Raw genomic sequence first — 21,236 nt, forward strand, 5'->3', positions numbered from 1 at the left:
GTCACTGTTATGTAGAAAACTTCAAGTGGAGAGTAACCAAATATTGTTCAATTGGAGCGTAAAAGTGACACAAAACATGAAACAAATTATTGTTTGAATTCATCTTTGGCTGCAATTTAAAATGCAATTTAATTTTTTTTTTTTTTTATAATTGATTAATCTAGCCATTACTTTCTTGTTTTGTCTGTGAAATGTCAAAACAAGTGAAAAATGGCCATCTTAGAGCCTAATGTGACATCTTCAACGTTTTATTTCTTTATGACCAGTAAAGAAATAACTTCCAAATGTATTTAAAAGGCAGAAAAGCTTCAAAATAGTTACTGATTCATTTTCTGTTGATTGTTTAATTGATCTATTGACTGATTTTTTCAGGACTAAATCCATTAATTTCACGATACCCAGATTAATCAACCAATGTTTGAACAACGGGGCCCAGGCATTGGACACTGACTTTTTCCCATCATGGTGGAAGTATTTTTATACTATGATCAATAAAGTATTATATTATTATGATGCCACACACACACACAAATACATGCAGAAAATGACACTAGAAATAACTCTGTGACTGTGCTGTATGCTCCAAGCATCTTCAAGGTGATGTCCAGAGCTCCAGTCAGCCAGTTCAAATGAATCCTTCCCTACCAGATCCAGGAGACCTTACAGAGTCAGTGAGACCTGTCAGTCAGGCTTGAAGTAATTCCTCCGTCTCCTCATCTGTCCCTTTATGTTTGAGTGAGAGCAGTGGAGGGAATTTTCCTCAGACTATTCAAAAGAGCTTCAGATGCTGCATGTTTAGACACACGCGCACACACACACGCGCGCACACACACACACACACACACACACACACACACACACACACACACACACACACACACACACACATACACACACATTTAGCCGATGGCTTATCACCCTTATCTGGGGAAGATGGGCTGAGTCAAGAGGCCCATTGAGAGGAACAGAGGAAACCATGAAAGGGTTTAAAGAAGCAATAGATCTCCCTGGGACTGCAATGCCTTCCCTTTCTGTTCATGTCATGGGTAGAAAGAAAGTACGGAGAGGAGAAGAGAGGAGGAAGAAGATAGGCTGACAGTGGAGGACACCACGGAAGAAGAAAGGGAGGACACAGTGAGGCAGGGAGAGATAAATGAACAGAGTATAGACAGGTAGGTAAAGTGAAGGAGATAAACGACAGCAGTGAGGAGAGATGGCTTTAGACCTGCACTAAAAAGAAACATCAAGAAAACCGAGCCATGGTGTGTGTGAAGGGAAGATGGGGTAACACCGGATACTATCTTTTCCAGGAATTAGACTTTTCTTCCTCCCTTGTGTTGCTAGCTTAGTTTCCTGCCCCCATCCCTTCAGTATCTCTACCAGATCGCATTTGATGCTCTCCCACGTTTTTGTCTATAGCCTATAGCTGTCCACCCTCCATGTGCTTAGGAGTGGGCTTTCATTTCACGCATGGAACTGTGCAGAGGGTGAAGTAATTATGGTCCATTACAGCTGTCTGTAAGTGATGGCGCTCGTGATGTTTTTTATTAGAGTCAATGTCAGCGGACAGCCCACATTACAGTCATATCCATCTACAGTACTGACTCAGTCAGTCAGTCAGTCAGTCAGTCAGTCAGTCAGTCACTCACTCGCTCACTCACTCACTCACGCTTGGTGTACTTGTTTGGTGCAGACAATGGATGGAACATGTTAAATTAGATACATTTACGTTTGTGTAGTAGAGGGTGGGGGGGCGGGTTAGCAGGGAGGTAGGCTAGTGTTTAAAGGTCCCATGGCATGAAACTGTCACTTGAGGTTTTTTAACATTATTATGAGTTCCCCCAGCCTGCTTGTGGTCGCCCTGGGTATCCTGCTCTGACTTTGAGAAAATAAAAAGATTGGCTCAGATGGGCCGATCTGGAATCTTGCTTCTTATGAGGTCATAAGGGGCAAGGTTACCTCCCCTTTCTCTGCTTTGCCTGACCACAGAATTTGACCCACCCATGAGAAAGAGACAGATATCATGGCGTTCAAACGAGCACAGTTTTTCAAGCCACTCCCCCCCTCTCCTGAATAGTGTAGGAATAAACTTTTGCTTAAACTCGGTAGTATTAAAATGAGTGTCAAAATAGGATTTTTGTACTACTTTAAAGACTGGGCCATTTATTGGCTCATTGCTCAAACATTTTCCAAGCTAAATGTTTTCAATATTTTCACATTTGAAAAAAAAAGGCATAGTACAGCATTCAAACACAGCTCTAGTTTATCAAATTGCTTTCTTTCTTTCTATTTAACTCTGTTATGCAAGTTAATGTGTTTGATCTCACTCAGATACTATGAGGATTCATTGTCACATACAATTGAGGAGTAGAAAAGTCATCTTTTCTTCTTATGTGTGATCTGAATTGATTGATTGGTGTACATATAATTTTTTTTTTAATTTTTTTTCTAATTTGGATTCAGGGTATGTAGAAAGGGAACACTTTGTAACTTAAAGATTGTCTGACAAACACCACATCAACCCCAATTGCTAACAGGAGGAGGCAGTAAGATGTTTTTATTTCCCTACTGTGTAAATATGCTCAATTTAACACAACTGTTTTCAATCTGTTGCCATTGTGATTTATAGCAAGAATCTGCAACGTCTTATCATTGTTGGAGACAATACAAAGTGAAAAGACATTCCAGAAAAGGCCATTATCTAGATCACACAAACTTTTTGTAGGATGACATCACTTTATTGTTGCAGCCACTGACATCATTCCAACCCTGAGCTGCATGCGAATATCCCAAACAGACATCTAAGCACCTTGAGAGAGACACATCTACTTTTCCAGAGTACCTTGCAATGGGACATAATTCTTCAGACATTCCAGAGGGGAGCACTGAAAGAATCAAAAAGTCCACGCCATTATTCTTAAATTTTCTGAGTCATCCCAGAGCAGCAAGGAGGTTTTTGGGAGAGATGTAGCTGTCCAGGCTTGGCTGCCACTGCTCTATTACTCACTGTGTCATGTTGGCAGGGGCTCAAGAGACAATCCTCAGACTGGGGCTGAGGTCAGGAACGTGCTGCAAAAACTTTCACTGCGCCATGTCAGCTAGCACACTCCTTAGCTCCCCTCTCGCGGAATGTGTCTTAGAGTAAATTAGAGTAAAGCACATTCAGGCAGTGCATGTTAGTAGAGTATTGCCCCCCCACCATGCACCCACAGCTTGACGTCCCTCAGCCCGTATATAAGTGTGATCGCTGGTGTGTGAAGTGTGTTCATTCCATCTGATTCATTTAAGGAGGAGGTGACACCACATACCGAGTCAAGGCCTCCATTATGTGTTATCTCAAATGAAAAACAAGGAGCCATTAAAGAAGACACTGTTTTTCCTCAGATGTAGACCTATTCATTGTATATTTTTGACATCTTTTTGCCTCCACATCCCCAACCACAGTTCCTCTCCTCTGCTTGGCTGCTGATGATTGCATACATCTCTTATTTCACATATCTTCAATGGTAATGGGCCGGAAACGTAAGCCCACCCACAACCTTCCCCTAAACCCAACCGTCCCGTTGCCACGAGTCACAGAACCGTAAGCCCACCCACAAGCTTTTCCTTAACCCAACAGCGTCAAAAGGGACGCCAATAGTCCCAACAAAGCGCATGGTACATGACACTAAAGGAGACCTTTAGCGTCAATAACAACAACTAAGGCACCTGACCAAGCGTCCATGTGTTTTACAAGATGGGAGTGAGAATGTGTTGTGAGTAGGATTGAGAAAATATGGCTTTATACTTATTGGTAGTTGTAATTAGATATTCAACATTTGTGTATTTGTATGTCAACTGCTATAATGGTTATGAATCAGTGTCTCTGTGTCCCAACCGGCAGCGGCAGATGGCAGCCCACCTAGAGCCTGGTTCCGGGAAATGGTTAGGTCTTTGTAAATTCGAGTGTGGTCTAGACCTACTCTATCTCTAAGGTATTCTCAGATGACTCCTGTGATTTGAGACGACCAATAAAATTGAACTGAACTGTATATGAAGTCTTCTTGACAAATCTGAATTAGATGGTTTTGCTCAATTTTGACCGACTCTCGTTTTGCATGTGCCCACAGCCCATGTTTTCAGTCACACCCAGCCTTGCAACCAATGTCAATGCTGCTGCGGCAGCGGCTGCTGCGTTTAACCCCTACCTTGGCCCTGTGTCGCCCGGCCTGATGCCTGCTGACATGTTGCCCAGTGGCCCCGTACTGGTCACCAGCAACCCCAATGTCCCTGTACCAGCTGCTGCTGCTGCTGCTGCACAGAAACTCATGAGGACAGACAGACTGGAGGTGAGCAACACACACATTCGCACACACAGACGCAGGATAAATGTGACTGCACAGGCACGCACATACAAAAGACCACACAAATGAGAGGATTTGCATAATTATTATTTCACTTTCATATCAGTCACAGATTAGAAGATAGATTAACAAAACTCTAGTAAACACTGCACCCGGTGAGGGCATTTTTCCAGCTATGCAAACAGATTGGGCTTTGAAATATGGCCTGTGCCTATTTGAATATTAAAAGCATTGGGTTGCAAAGTCTTGCTTCAACAGTTTCTGTTAATTATGTATCTGGTAGACAGTTTCTGTTACAGTTACTACATCCCATTACCATAATACAGTCATTACCCCGACTTAAGCAAAGAGAACGAGACATTAATGAGACTATCTCTCTACAAACACTACTGTCGATGCCCGTCAACAGGCGGCAGACAGCATTGTTTGGCACATGTTCAAGTTACACTGTATCAGTGTGTCATTTTCACACAAAAATCTTTAATTCTTCTATGAAGGTAATCAGTCATTTGAAACCTGATGAGTGTTGCTGTGTTCAGCTAGTCATTAATTGGACAGTAAGTCAATCTCATCCATTATGCAGCCCCACCCGGGAAACTCTTGCAGCGGAATAATGGGGAAATCGTTGGAGGCTGGCAGGAGGCGTGTGAGAATGTTAGGAAGGTTACATTTAAAATGAAATGTTGGGTTGCTGGGTAATTAATGGGGGTGAGGCTGAGTAAGTCTCCGGGCCCGATGTGCGAGTGGATGACTTGTAGAGCGAGGGGATGGGTCAATGACGGGAAAAAGAGATGGAGGGGGAGATAGCAAATCAATCTGTAGACCTGTTGTGGTCATCGAGGGAGCAGTTGGGTCCAGCAGAGACAGAGATGGCAGAAAGTATGGAGCTCAGTTTTAGGAGCTGAGAAAAAAAATTGGAGGAAGAATTTGTTGTTGATAGAGGAAGAACACGCAGGTCTCAATTCAGACTGGGATTAAAATTATTTTCCGGCTAAAGATTGATATCATTCTGCACCAAAGTGCAGCACATAGACAAACAGATATCTAATCAGACAAATGCAATAATTGGCGGCAGAGGGGAAATATAATTTCCACTTCAAGATATTTAGGCCCAGTGGTCGACACTGCCTGTAGTGCTCAGCCTTGTGTGCTGGTGAAGCTTTTTGATTGGGTGCATTCATATCTAGCCTAATTAGCCAGGAACTAGGTTTGCTAAAAATATCTTAGAAAAAAGTGCCCAGACATATTTTAGTGTGTGTGGCGTTCAAAATCAACATAGCTGAAATTCCAAAACACATACCAGTAAGAAGATATGTGCATGCTATTTCCTTGACTCTGAGAGAAATTCCTATTTTAGAAGACAAATCCTCCAGACTGTTTTCCTGGGAAATATTTTCCGCCAGTCTCTTTGACTCTATCTTTTATGGAGCTATACTGCCTTTTAGCATGCATAGAATCATATGTTGCTTACCTAAAACCATGGTGATTTAAATGCCCTAGAGGGGTCGTTACCATGGGGACAGAAATATGATTAACAGACCCTTTATTTGTTTGTCCAACTAAGCACTTCCACTGGGTTGGATCACTCTAATGCATGATTAAACACTGTTAAAAAAACACACTGGTCTGCACCTGGTGCAGAGAACATCAAATTGCTTCCACTTAGTTTTCCCTTTCGTCTCTAATTTTTTTCCATGCCAGCCTCACTCACTCGATCCCTAAGACTCTCACTCTGTCTCCTTGATCCCCATCTGTCTGTCCTTTACTCATTATTCATCAACCACACACTGTCCTCTCTCTCTCCGTTGTTTCCTCCCTCCCTCCCTCCCTCCCTCTCTCACCAGTCTCTCCAACATCTGCCTGACAACAAGGATAAAGGCAGTGTCTCATATTTTTTTTCTTTCTTTTAAATAAGACCAGAAGCAGCAATGGTGATGGTGGCAGTGGTGGGGAATTAATGTGTGTGAGTGGGCATGTGCAGGTGTACATTCACATGCAAGTGTGTGAGTGCTCGAGAGAGGTACATAAGAGAAAGACGAGACAGAGAGCAGCTGAATCCTGCCCCATCTCTCACACAGATCGGTGATTGCGGATGATGAGCTGTCATGACAGGAGACAGAGCAGGGTTAGTTTGTAGATTACACCGTTGGTGGCTTTTTGTCTGGCAGCCGTTCCACCACAAATCAAATCTTTTATGCATGCAGACAGTGAGACTGGTAAACAGACATTTGGCAAATGGCTTGTTCTATTACAATAACTGATAGATTGATACAACGTACCATGAAATTACATTTCATTTGGAGTAGGATAGAATTCTAAATGCAATTCAGACTCAGCGGTGGTTTCCAGTACTCAAACAGAGATCTTAAGTTATGGCAGTTATTTAAGTGTCAACGTTAAATTCTGGGAAAAAATGCCGCCTCATAATTATATTTCCACACCTTTGTGTGTTTGTGTGTGTGTGTGTGTGTGTGTTATATGCGTGGGTTGATGATTACGTCAACTGCAGCCTCCCTTGAGGGCAACCAGCTCCAATATTTCCCATGAGTCTCATTGAGCCCCTACATCCAGGCTAAGGCACTCACTTTCCCAACTGTTCATGCAGATGCTGCCCTCTTCTGTCTCTATGAGGAAGAACAACAACACAGCTCGTTTCAATAATGGATAAATGTTGCGTGATTGATGAGTGTGTAAACTCTGGTTATGGTCTGTTCTGCTTATCAATCAACAGTAATGGCCGAGCCTGTCACTAAGATTGGTTAGCCCTGTCTGGTAAAGTGATTGCCAAGTTCTGAAATGACCGAACAGATTGATTACTTCATCAAATGTGAAGTAAAAGTGAGCAGTAACTTCACAATGTGGGTCTGCTGTTTGTGTGCGTTTTAGGCTTGGGTTCTTATCGTCATGTAAGCAAAGTAAAAGTAGTAAAACCGTGTCTTTGTTCGTGTTTTTGTGTGCACCAGGTGTGTCGGGAATACCAGCGAGGTAACTGCACACGTGGGGAGAACGACTGTCGCTTCGCCCACCCTTCAGACAGCACTATGATTGACACCAACGACAACACCGTCACTGTGTGTATGGACTACATTAAGGGCCGCTGCTCGAGGGAGAAGTGCAAGTACTTTCACCCTCCGGCTCACCTGCAGGCCAAGATCAAAGCTACCCAACACCAAGTCAACCAGGCGGCAGCTGCTGCAGCCATGGTACGTATCTGTCCATCGATTGCACCAACAATAAGGACATCAGAAGATTTGCTGCACATGCTGTACAACAAATCTTCTGACATCAGTACTGTGCAGCCAGAGACATTTCTATCAGTTAAAACAAATAACATGTACGATTAAAGCACATATAGGTCTAAAAATTAGACTTGATTTCTCACATGATGACCTAAAATATATCATTAAGCTCTTCTAATGTTGGGCTCATTCATTATGACCTGCTCATGAGCACACACAGTCTACATAGAGTCTACAAACACTCTTAGTTGGGCCTTGATTTCCCAATTTCTTATGGATGTAGTTGTTTGAGTCAACACCTTCTACCCTGTGCTTTTACTCAATCTCCCAGCACACATCCAGTCTCCTGTGTTCATGCTCTCTTCAGCTCTGACCCAAAACGCACTACGAGGACCCAGAGTGGATGTGTGCTTTATTCGCAGCAGGCTGTAGCGATCATGCTCGTACGTGACTGAGCGAACTGTTCCCCTCCTCCTGCTCCTCCTTTGTTCTGCTGCTTTCTCAGCCCTTGTGTTGTCTTCCCGTCAACCGTGCGACTTTGGGTTTTTCTGGGTCTAAATTTCAACATTTTGTTCTTTTTCTACACTTTTCTCGATGTTTTTGTCAGTTTAAGTCCAATTTTTGAAGTTTGTCGCTTTTACCCACATTTTTTTTGTCACTTTTTGAGCGTTTTTTTTGTTTCTTATGTTTTTGTCAAATTTTCTTGCTTTTTGTCGCTTTTTTCAATGTGTTTTGTCCATTTATTTGTCAATAAAAAAAAAAAAAGCTTTTGTCACCTTTGGCGAGTTTTTGGTCACTTTGTTTTTTTAACAGTGTTTAAAAAAATAAATCTTTATCTCATTTTTTTCCCTGCATTTTTAGTAGTTTTTCCCCCAACATTTGTCATTTTTTAAAACATTCTATTGTCATAGTTCCAATATAGAAAGTGTTTTCAAATTTGACCCGAGGACAACAGGAGGGTTAGTCTTATAGTTTTTTTCAGTCAACCGGTATGTTACATTTTGGCTGAAAACACAACTGTGAAGACTGCTGTTCATTTTCAAACTTGATCTTGGAACGCAGTTATAACTTTCTAAATAGAGACACGATGAGGTTTTGGTCAGTCAATTCTGTAGATGACATTATGCAGCAGGGATTCCAGAAAGGAGGCTAAGATTGATCTCAGTTAACCTTTCACGTTGACGCCAAATTAGGCACAATACGATCTCATCTGGCTCCACATTGGAACAAAAGTATCAGTAATATCTGCCCTTTTTTAGCCTCTCTTCTCTTTAAAACGCTAAATGTCATGAGCAGAATTATTCCTTTGCTCATTCAGCTTGTATGCCATTTGAAATGACAGTCGGTGGTGAAAATGTAAATTTTGCAATGTGGCCACAGACTTAGATTAAATTATCCTAATTTGTTTTTTATATTCAAATGAGGAAACATTCATAAGCGAACAAACAATGTTTTATTAGTGTATTTAAAAGCCCAAATTAAAGTCCTTTCAGCCAAATTAAAGCGAACATTATCAGGAGCTTGTGTTATATTATATTACTGTTATTACTGTTATTATCTGCCTCTTTTAAACACTTTTTTAAACATAGTTACACTGTGTTTAAGCAAAGGATCTGAAAGACAGCAATACAATAATACAGGAGAAAGTGAAGTAGTAACAAATAGACTAAAATAGTATAACAACCTAGAAGTTATACGGTCATAAAGTGTTAAAAGCTGTGTTTTTAGTCAAAAATTAAAAATACAGAAGCAGCGAGAATGAGAATAAATACATATTCACCCTTGGTAGCAAAACCTAGACTTTGGCTAAGTAGGTCAGTGATTAATAGATGTTTCTAAATGTATTCTTATTAAAGCAATAAATAAGGAAAGGAACCAATGTTGTCTGGTGTATTTAAGAGCACACACGTAAGTGCTTTGGAAATCCGTCCCGTCTGTGAGAGCAGGTCGTCTTTATCTGGTTAACCCTTGTGCTGTCTTGACTCTTTTCAACATTTTGGTTGTTTTTTTGACACTTTTGTTTTTGAGCCTCTTTATATGGGCGCTCGCTTTGCCACTAGGCCACCCAGGAAACCAGTATGTGTCACTTTTCCAGTGTTTTTGTCAATTTTTTCAGCAACTTTTTATGTTTTTGAAATTTTTTCCGACTTTTTTCTGACAATTTTCAACGTCCTTTTATCAATTTTATTTCTCTCCAAATGCTATTAAATTGAATAAAACAACCAAATTCAATGAAATTAGGAAACTGATCATGTATTTTACTTGTGAAGAGCGTTGTAGAGAACCATCCACGTTATTTTTTGTTGAAGATTTGGTTAAAAGAAACCCACATTTCTCATATAGAAAATGGGTCAAATCTGACCCGAGGACAACAGGAGGATAATGTTAAATTATATCAACTGTAATGTGAGAATTTAACAAAAGTTATTCATAATTCTGATCAACACCCAATTTAGAATGACATTGCCGATGGACTAGGTAAACACTGACGGCGATTTGATTTCGCCCAGCAGCTCAATCTGGAAACCTGCTAATACTTTTTAACTCTCCTGCTTCAGTTCACAATTTTGCAGGAACCAATCACAAACTGGCTTATCTACCTGGCAAGCTATTGGCGGGTTTAACACAGTGTCAATAGAGAAGTGACCAAGCAGCTTTCAATATTCAACATAGCGGGCACCGAATGCCACCGAAGCGCAGCAAACCCGTTGACACCGCTGTCGCTTCTGTGTCACCCAGATCATTGGTCTGATTGGTTGAAGGACTTTCCAATTGCATACAGAGTCATTTGAACTTTGCCCATTGGTCCCGCCTCTTGTGCAGAGAAAATACAGAGCAGACTCCCCAGACCAATGCTCCATCTCAAATCTATTGAGCTTGGCGTGGTCTGGTGATAGCCAGACTAGTGTGCCGCTGCAGAACTTTAGTGAAAACAGTGTTTCATCATATATCTAAATGATGTTAATGGCAGTTTCAGCTACTGTTTGAGAGCTGGGTTAGAAACTGGTCTGGGGTAAGGATCAAGTTAAGCTGCCATTAACGGGGTTTATTTTCAGGGCAACCGTTGCCATAGCCCAGTTACCAAGTAAACACAGTATCAGGGAGAACAGATATTACATTATTTGCATAGTGTGTGTCTGTACAATAAACTAGCATTTGTATCAAATTAGAATTTAACATATCTGGTTAATTGAAACAGAACATTCTTCTGACAATAAACTCCGTCAAGGCCCAAAACTCTTTTCAGTAACACTACAGCCATTAATGTGCATGCCCTAGTCTTGTTGTTGTTGTATATTGCATTCCAATGATTTGTTTTTATTTGTTTGTTTTTTTTGTTCTTTGTTTTTTTCTTACCAACCCACACTGCACTGCTGCCCCCATGATGCACCTTCGCTTGCTGGTTTATGTTAATGCGCTTGAACCCCATTGGCCCATTGCCATCATGTGCTCGCTGCCTGCTATTTAAGACTCAGTCGGCTGTCAAATCACTGAAGCGACCCCTCGACGCATCTTTTGACCTGGTACTATGACCTTTCACCTTTTAGCTTGGCATGTAGCTGTGGTGTAGTAGATATACCTATGTAGTTCTAAAACAAAGTGAGCAAACACTGAGGGGTGATGAACTGATTGTATCCCATTAGTTTTGTTGCTTACACATTTTTTTTTCTTTCTTTTTTCTTTTAAATAATTACCGGTATCCCATTTGGATCTTTGATTCAAAACATCAGGGACCGAAAACAGAAAAAGGCCTTAAAAAGAAATCCCCTACATTTCCACTGTCAGTGGTCAGTTCATCACCTTAAGTGCATCTCAAAAGCAAATAATTGGTGGCATGAAAATGTAATGTTTTAGTTTTTTCTAAACGTATGGTAGTTTGCATGATTCTGTCACTTCCCTTATTGCATGTGTAAATGTTGAAGAGGTGTTTTAACACGGCTTATAGTGTACTACTATCATGGAGCCTTCCCTAACTACATCCTTCTTGTTGATGGTCCAGCAATCAATACAATAACTAGTATCATAGCTGTCATTATAGTTCTTGTTACAGAAAGATGTAGTTTTGCCTTAGCCTGCAAAATATTAGTTTTTATGTACTGATTTTTTTTTTTTCCAAAATCATTTCACAAGGTTCATGACATTGTGCTGAGGACATATTTTTGTTGTCATTAGCAAGATAGATGTCACAGTTTGTCAGCTAGCACCAACTGTCCTGACTTGCTCTGACAGAGGTAGTGCAGTCCACTGCTTGCTTGCCAGTGTTTGTAATAGCTGTGTGGAAGGGCCAACTTTATCTTCTAATGAAATTCTTTCTTCTCTCTGTCCTGAATGTCACTGCTACCATCCTTTTGGTTTCCCTCACTCCCCTCCCTTTATTTTGGTGTTGTCCCCTCTTCAGGGGCTCCCTCCTGTCTTGCCTCCTTTACCAAAGAGACCTGCACTTGAAAAAGCCAACGGTGCCACCACAATGTTCAATGCTGGTGTATTTCAGTACCAACAGGCCCTGGCCAACATGCAGTTTCAGCAGCAGGCTGCCTTCATACCATCAGGTAAGGCCGGAGCCTTCTTTAACCTGTTTGAATTCATTGTTGGTCACACGGGGGAAACGTTTGCATGGACTTAATTGCACATGTATGTAAAGCGTGCAGTGTATGTTTAGTGTTAGAAGTCACAGTTATTGGTTTTTTAAAGCTACTGACTGCTCTTTTCTGCATGTATATGTGTTATTTTATATCAACTTAGCAATTGACATTGGGTTAACATTGGTTTTTGTACCTATTATAATGGTAATCTATAGTATATTAATTTTTAACGGCTTAAATTCAATCGTTTGAACACTGGAAGCAGGTCATTCAAAGCTATCCCTGAGAAAACAGCTGTTAGGCTGCTGGAAGGAAAATAGGACCTCTCATGGTAGTTTTTAATTTCCCCATCCAGTTAATGGAGCAGTGAGAGTTGAGAACCAGAGCTTTATGTTCCATTCATATGCTGTGGTATGTATGCAGCAGCTGTGTTGTGTGCAAAGGAGTGATTATTCTGTGTATTCTGTTCCGTCTTAAAATTAAACAATATTGATACATATCAGCTGTATAACCATTATATTGAAGCCAACAGGTTAACATATTCCAAGCACAATCTCCTCATATTCAGGTTCAATCCAATGTGTCTGACTTTATAACACTTGTAATTGGTTTCTGTTGATTTCTTTTCCTCCCAACTCACTCTACTCCCTGTTGCAATGCATGATGGGCAGGCTCGATATTGTGCATGACACCTGCAACAAGTGTTGGTAGGTGCCAGCTTTCTTTACTGATTCATTGTAGTCTCTCCTGTGTCATTCAACTCACCACCTTATGTGAGCACATTCTCCAGTTTGTGAATTTAGACTTTGACATGAACCCAAAACGGCATATGTAACCTCTTTTCAACGCAGCCGACAGTGTGGCTGTCAATTGGAAATTTTGAATAGTACTTTAATTGCCATTTAAATTGGAAGTTATGTGTTTTTTTTAAACTCTGCAATACATCTTTGTGGTACGGAATGAACCCCTTTTTGCTCTGCCACAGTCCTGTCACCTAATGCTTGTTGCAGTTAAATCCCCTTGCTTCATTAGACTTCCATGCCAAGCTCTTTAACCTCTAGATTGCCTCCTTATGCTGTCTGGTTATACATACCATATACATATAAGGGGTTATTGTTGGTAGTGGAACAAGTGGAACATGTAGCAGTTGTTGTAAGTTTACTTTGTGAGTTGTAGTTATAATTTATTGAAATTTCCTTTTTAGGGAGGTAAAACAACAGCCAATATGCTACCCTGTAAAGTATTATTAAATATAAGTTATAGATTTGTTTTAAATCTATTTAAATCTATCAATTTTCACATCAACAGTCCATAGACAGATGTACACATGACATATTGACATTAAAAGCTTTAAGTCTGCTCTGGTTCACCTGCCTGTGTGATCTCTCCCTCTAAGTACCCATGATGCACGGTGCTAATGTGTCTGCAGCCACCACATCTGCAAGTGTTCCCTTTGCAACTGCAACAGCCAATCAGGTTTGCTCCTCTCCTGCCTCTCTCTCTCTCTCTCTGTTCGGTATCTGTTAGATTTTTTAATCTTATGATTCCCATGTGCCTCTTAATGAAAAATGCATGAATGGTGCACAAGACTCAGAGCATCTGATACTGTGATTGTTTAAATAGCGTATCTTCATACAATCAACCAAGTGCTGTTTGTCCTCATTTCAACTGATGTCTCCGTCCCCCTCCTTCTTTGTCTCCCTGTTTATTTCTTGCCCTCTATTTCTGTCCTTCCCCCTCTCAATCAGATTCCAATGATATCTGCAGACCATCTGACTAGTCACAAGTATGTGACCCAGATGTAGGAGTCTCAATCAGAACAGTATGTACTGCGCCTCTTTCTCACCCAACATCTCACACTCTTGCAAATCTGAAATCTGCTACTTATTATTATTATTATTATTATTATTATTATTATATGATCAATCTCTAACACCCACTTTATCATTTAAGTAATGTAGAATATTAAGGAAGAGTTTGCCTTTTTGTGATATGTGCTTATTTGCCCCTTCTCATATGCAACAGGCAGCAGGCAGTTAGCTTAGCTTAGCAAAAAGACTGGGAACAAGGGGAAGCAGCTAGCCTGGCTGTCCAAAGTTAAAAAAGTCCACACTTCTAAAGAGCACCAGTTATCACATTATATAATCCGTACAAAAACTGATTTGTACAAAAAGATAATTTGTGGTTTTACAGGGAGTTATGCATTGGACAAAAATAAAGGTTGGAATTTGACGTAAAAAAACAAAAAACCTTTGCCATTGAACATGATACAGGGTTTTGTAGAATCGTCTTATATTGAAATTCAGTCTCGCTCGTGATGTGAAATCATCTAAACATCTAAACTAAGCTCGTCCTCTCCCTTCACATCTGTTTTGCTGACTTTTTTTCGCTCTGTCTTCTTTCCAGATGGAACTGGAGCGTGCTGGTGTTGAGTCTAAGATTAGCGGTCACCATTCATGCCTGTATCATCACGAGCAAAAAGGATTACCAAATTGAAATCGGTTTGGGATAAAACTGCATGTTAACATAGGAGACCCAGTTTGTCGGGATTGTTTTCATGTGTACTTCACGCACACTATAACACAACAGAAAAGAACATCATTTGCATTAAAGACTGCCTTTCGCTCTGTGGAGGCCATTTACCTTTATACACCGGATACACTTTGAATGTTAACGGGAGGTAAACGAGTGGAGCAGTCGTCAAAAAAAACGAATCGACTGGATTGGTACGTCCATTGATCAAGAATCATGACTTGTGCTGTGAGTTTGTTTATTGGTTGGTGGTCTTCGACCATAATGTGTTCATGTGTTTACACAAAGGTGCACCTTGTATTTCATTTGAGGTAAACGAATGATCTGACTGAATCACATATGCATGCACAAAGATTTGGTTTATGCTTTTATTTTGTTGAACCAGTGATAAGGGAAATCTCGTGAGTGCACTCAGAGGCAAAATAGCAACTGAATGTCTGTGAGGTGTCTTTCAAACCTTTGTAGCCTACCTTTCTATCTCTGAAGCACATGTCTTTAACCTTGCAGGCATCTCTGTAAAGTGCCAAACATCTCAATCATCATCTGAATTGTATTAAAGCAGTTCTACAAAGTGTTAAATTCAACAATTCCCTTTAATATTTAAATCGATTTAATAATCTATTTTCTTTCATGGACAGCATGTAGTGTCCAATGTTGTGACCTGTCATTACCTGTGATCCCTAATAGCACCACTGCTGATTAGATTACCTTCCCAAGATTGTCTTCTTTAATCCAATCTGCTGAATGAATCACTTTTCGTTATTTTCTTCTCAGTTGTTCAGACAGGAAACGACTGGATTAATGCTGAGAGAGATCTCTCTATGGCCATAAAAGGTGCCGCAGGTAGGATTGTGAAGATCCAGGACTTAGCCAAACAATTTGAACATCAACAACTTCTCAGTCCCTCCCCCCCCCCCCCCCCCTTTCTGCTAAATTCCAAAATGGTCTCCTAAACTCTCCTCCTACAAGGGAGAATTAATGTGTGTGCATGAGCAGTGATTGACACGCAGTTAGACCCCCCCCCCATCCCCCCTTCCCCTGGCCTTGATTGGTGCATCTGAACAGGGTGTGGTGGATTTTTGCAAATCGCACTACAGGCTGTAGCTGGTGCCAGAGAAGCTGGATTTTTATTTACTTTTTAATTACCTGCTTCATGTAGTTCCACTCAAACATAGGGTCAGTTTCAGCAAATATGACAGAAAGTTAGTTTTATAAGTCTTACCTATTGCATCTTTAAGTCTTTTGACTCCAAAAGTCAGATGAGTTGTATATGAGGTGTTGGCATGTACAAGTGACCAAAGACTCTCCTCATGATGAAGATATGTTAATGAATAGCTTTGAAACAACAGGGCGATCAGTTGGTATCCAAACTGCTGTGAGACAGAATCGACGGTGCAACTGGCGACAGATTTGTATGATTGATTTGTTATTCATTCGTATGGTTATGCATATTTTAGAGCAGATTGTCAAAGTAGATTCAGTGTAGTGTGTATATATATAGTCTGACTTATTTAAGAATATTTGTTAAGTACGTCTACTTGAGAGCTGTTTTCAGATAGTCAGCCAAAGTCTTTTTGTGTCACTGTTACTAGAAATTGTGGGTAGACTAGTGGGACTACATTTCTAAAATGTGTGGGTTGTAAAAGCGGCCGCAAAGTAGGATCGGGTGTATAGAGTAGATCTCTAGAATACTTTGTCTTTTTTTGTGTTCTGGGTGTTCTTCAGGCATATTTCATTGGTGGATAGTACGGGGAAGGTGGCAAAAATAAACGATTGTATTACTCATCCAAAGCCTTAGAATGAACCATCGGGTCAGCACAAAGCAACATGCCATTTTGAACCATCCAGTTGCCTAATCCACACCATATTAACACACACAGAGCACTATGTAAATGTCACTTTTTTGTCAGTGTTTTCTTAACTTTCTTGTGTTGTTTTTTTTTTTTTTTAGATGAGGAGTGTTTTACTTTATTTTGTCTGGATATTTTGATATTTAGTTTGGATTTTGAGTTTGCTCATTATATTTATAGGTCTTATAATGAATATAAGGTTTTTAAAAAAAAAAGGGTGTGTTTGTGTGTTCCTCATGCACAGTTTCCTGAAATTCCATGTAATGTTGATTTTAATATGATTATGATTGTAAACTCAATATTTTCTACGTTATGCATATTGTTGAACTGTATGCATATTGTTCATTTCTCTAGTCCTTTTGTGTTCTTTGAACAAAGATGTTTTATATGAGTATCTAACAGTGATGAAATAATAGAACAGAGAGGCTAAGTTGTCACTGTGGCAACCGTCGCCAATAACCGAGTAATATTTTAACGATTGTAAGGTTTGTATCTAGTCATATAAGAAGAAAAAAAAGACTATTATAAATTCTTAGATGTTTAGACTAAAGATGTTATTTTCTACTGTATCCATTTCAAATAGTGACTATTGTTTTAGTATTTTTACTCTCCCTGGAAATTGGGCCATGTTGGAAAACAAGCTGCATATTTGATCACTTTTCGGGGGCGTTGCTGGCGGGGTCACGTGAACGTGGCGAGTGGGGAGCTGAGTCTGCACACTCATCTCTTACTTAGCCAACTGCAAACAACATGGGTGGGGTGGGGAATGTTGAGGCGATAAAGGTGATAAAGGTTGACTTTTTTGCACTTCTGTACATAGTCAAAAAAGAGAGAATCATGTATATTGAGATCTTATTTTGAATAAAAAAAATAAATGCGTCTACAATGACAAGGAATTTTGCTAGGATAACAAAACTAAAAAAATCTTATGAAAGGCTGAACAAAATTGCTTGCATTAAAAGGGCACTGAGTTCTCACTCTCCGACCTGTTTCAGAAAAGGCCAAGTGTTGCTCTTCTTTTTTGTCAGCAGCTTGTAGTTTGCCAGGTAACCTTCTGGAGGAGGCGTCCACTAGCCTCCAGCGTAAGAGCCTGACTGGGTTTGTCTGGTCCCCTAACCCTGCCTGTATTGACAGGTCTGTGTGTCATGGCCGCGCCCTCCCAGGCCCAACCAATCACAACACGTCCTGTCTCCTTCCTTCACTCAGAGAAGAATGCATGTTAAAGGAAATACATATACAGTTTAAAAAAGACAAAAACATCACGACAGTAATATTGAATAAGAAAACATGTTACACAGAAAGATGTATTTACAGTATACAATATTCTATCAATGTAATGGAATAAAACATATATAAAATACAAAAATAGAATAGTGTTTATTTAAAAAAAAAAAGAGAGATTCCTGAGAATATACTCACTAAAGTTTTACCACTTGGAGAGTACATGCAACACAAACACCATAGCTATAAGTATGTTCTTTATGTTTATGTAAGCTGTGCTTATAGTAGATGAAACTGACCAAACAGGAATGTAATTCAACATCAGGCAGAATTTAGGAATCATTTCAGATTGAAATACTGTTTTGTGGTTTGGTCACTGAATCGGTAGTTTGAAATTGTGTCCTGATCATTTTTGTCATCTCTCATCTCCTACAAGCACGCATGCTTACGTTTATGATATAATGAAAGCGTTTCTTGTTTGTTTTCTCTGCTCGTAGTGCTAATATGATGTATTCTGTCTTCTGCTGCAGTTTGTTTCTGCTTGTTTTACTGCTCCAGGCCCCCTGAAAGGATGTGTCATGTTTGCATACTGGCCACCTCTGGAATGCACCTGTAGAGAAAACCTCGGATTGTTAAAGTCTAAAGCCATACAATATAATCTCATCAGAATGAAATGTGTGCAAAGAAACCAGAAATGAAATAGAGGTGGCAACTGTACCTTATAGGATTGGTTTGCTGTGGTCGCATTAACTACAACATCATGTCATAATTGAAGTCATGAATGTAGCTAATAAAACCTGTGCTGTGATGTGCCAACGTTGATGGATTAGTGTGGTTAAGAGAATATTGTTCTTGGCACATTTCTCTTCATGGGGCCTGCATTGCTATATTTGATTATTGCTGTTATGAATAAAAAATGTAATAAAAATGTACAAATGAACTGAAGAATTAGCTTAAGACATATTAATTCATTTTCTTTTAAGGGATTGTAGCTAAATGTCGTTCCGTCCGATTAAGGTAATAGCTCCAAGTACATTTCTGAAAATAGCCTACATATATTTGCTTTTGTGGTCGAGACTTTAAGGAGGAAAACAGAAACAGTGATTCCACATACCACTGAGCCATTAAGCTTTAAAAGTACATCTCATAGATTAGTTGTATTAATCTTCTGAATAAGCCAACGTGTTAATGAAAATGAAAAGCAATGACATGTTGCCATAATTAGGCGACATGACTAAATGGAATTAGTATTTCTACTTTCTTTCTCGATACAAATTGGTATCCGGTTGTATTTTCACAGATGCGGCAAGCTACATCGACACAAGGACCCAAGATTCGGCCAATGGCCCGATTCTAATGTTACAAATTGGTTGACTGAAGCTTTGTTGTCAATCCAACGAGGCTCCTGCGGTATGCGCAAACACTGTTAAACAGTGTTTATGTTTGACTTAGGGCTGTTACAGACTCAACCATCCGTACGCATACGCGTCCGCGAGGCTACGCTTTGGCTGCTGTTGTACGTCGATGCGTAGCAAAATGTGTTGTCCCAGTTTTTTCTACACGACGCAATGCAATACCATGCGTCAATGGGGGCGAAATTGCAAGTATTGTACGTTATTTCAAGTATATGTTATATTTACAGAAGAAGGTTTGACTACAACCGACCGTTTCTGCAGTTACCCCCATCTCGTCTCCGTACCACTCCGACATCATCAGCCTCCCCTGGTGGTAAAAGGAAGCTAAAGAGTCAGGACGATTGTGGATGTAGGGTCCAGGATAGGCTGCAGGAAATACAGCAGGCAAGAGAGAGGGTGAGGGACCTACACACCACGTTTTGTAATTACCTGTGCCATTTTCAACAAAATCTCCCACAGGAACAAAGCGCTACTTTTGATGTGCGACATCAAACAGCTCATGCGGTAGTATGATAAGGTGACCAGATTTCTCAGACAAAATCCGGGGACATTTTCAGCTCAGAAGCGTCTATACCTTCAAAACACGTCATGTTTTTTTTTTTTGTAAAACTTAAAACGGGGACCCTAGACCTAGAGCTGTTCTCATTAGGGGCTGAGCCCCCCTAAGGGTCTGATCCTAGCTGTACTCCATACACCTCAGAGGGGAATGTTGTAATGTTTACTGAACTACATTTATCTGACAGCTTTAGCTTTATTGCTTCAGGCTTGTTTCTGCAACAGCTCATTGAGTATCGGATACAATAAAAACTATTAAGGAAAAATTTCCTTTGACACTGACCCAGTATTAATCGAGATCGCTGCATTTGGCAGCGGAGAAACAAGCTACAATGTAAGTTAATAGAACAATTGTCCAGCTTGCATTTACATAAAAGTGCTTGTTTTACTACTGACAGACTCAGATTCACATTCTAAGTGTCTGACAACATTATGGAAAGGATTTCTAAGGAGGTCGACCTTTCTGTTAAAGATTAAGATCCTTTTTTAAAACATAAAAGTGCATTCGCTAAACCCACGAGACCATGTAAATAATCAGTCATTTTAACATCGTAAAATACGGGGTTTTTACGGGTCTGTCAGTCACAGTGAAAACTGGGGACATTTCCGGGGACAGATCCATCAGACAGATCCACCAGACGTCCCCAGAAACCAGAGACGTCTGGTCACCCTACACTATGAGCTACAGTATGATTGTAGGCTACATGCTGTTAGTGGCGTTATTCGTTATGTTCACAAAGTTAGCTTTCATGTGAAAATGAATTATCCCACTGTCACCACTTCAATGTTGGATAGGCTGTACGTTCAGGAAATAATAAGCAATAGGAAGCACTCCTCTTCAGTTGCCTTATGATCCGAATATCAGCCGTCTCTGCTACCCCCTGTTGCATGAGCGGTGTATTGCATTTAACGCACTTTCCCGCTGTGTAGACTATGAAAGGGAGAACGTCGCTCACTCGCGTCACTCGCGACTCTGTAACGGCCCTAAGACGTGACTGAGACAAAAGCCTCCCAATTCGTGTGATGGCAGGGAGCAGCCAATTAGTGCCTTCGTTTGGGTTTGCAGAGACAAACGTGCCCACTGCTAGGTTTAGCTAGTTTTTGGAGTTAGCGGTGAAAGCGGCTCAGAGGAATACATCGTGGGTATTGTAAATTGTAGGCTACTAACTGCAGTATGTGAGTCATCCATTCATATGTGTATTCATAAACAAGTAAGTAGACTGGTATACATATATATAGATATATATATTTGGGTGTGTTACGTTTATATTGACGTGTGCATGTTCTAATATGTTCACTGACATTACCATAAAAGTACACTAGCAGCATGCTAATGCTCACAGCAGTACTCACGCAATACTGTCAATGATTTTTACTGGAGTGCTCACAATGGAGGCTGTTTTAAATTAGCCTAACTTTGCTCTTCTCTTATATATATATATTTGAAGGTAGGCAATGATTGTTTTATATGGGCTTATTTTAATTCATAATGGGAAAT

At 40.2% G+C, this 21,236-nt stretch overlaps 1 protein-coding gene across 13 annotated transcripts in view; it reads left to right on the forward strand.

The window, feature by feature from the left end:
• Positions 1–14,864, forward strand: part of LOC116679414 (muscleblind-like protein 1) — a 68,542-nt gene extending 53,678 nt beyond the window's left edge. For 5 of the 13 annotated variants that reach the window (XM_032509070.1, XM_032509063.1, XM_032509088.1 and 2 more), the window contains 8 exons: positions 4,110–4,328; positions 7,307–7,546; positions 11,053–11,106; positions 11,982–12,132; positions 12,837–12,872; positions 13,562–13,641; positions 13,914–13,987; positions 14,572–14,864. In XM_032509070.1, coding sequence (XP_032364961.1) covers positions 4,110–4,328; positions 7,307–7,546; positions 11,053–11,106; positions 11,982–12,132; positions 12,837–12,872; positions 13,562–13,641; positions 13,914–13,970 — 837 coding nt within the window. In that variant the 3' untranslated portion in view covers positions 13,971–13,987; positions 14,572–14,864. The remainder of the gene's footprint in view (positions 1–4,109; positions 4,329–7,306; positions 7,547–11,052; positions 11,107–11,981; positions 12,133–12,836; positions 12,873–13,561; positions 13,642–13,913; positions 13,988–14,571) is intronic. The other 8 variants (XM_032509096.1, XM_032509104.1, XM_032509112.1 and 5 more) reach the window with 8 other exon arrangements.
• The last annotated feature ends 6,372 nt before the right edge of the window (positions 14,865–21,236 follow it).

Source organism: Etheostoma spectabile, chromosome 3 (assembly GCF_008692095.1).
Source record: "Etheostoma spectabile isolate EspeVRDwgs_2016 chromosome 3, UIUC_Espe_1.0, whole genome shotgun sequence".
NCBI lineage: Eukaryota > Metazoa > Chordata > Actinopteri > Perciformes > Percidae > Etheostoma > Etheostoma spectabile.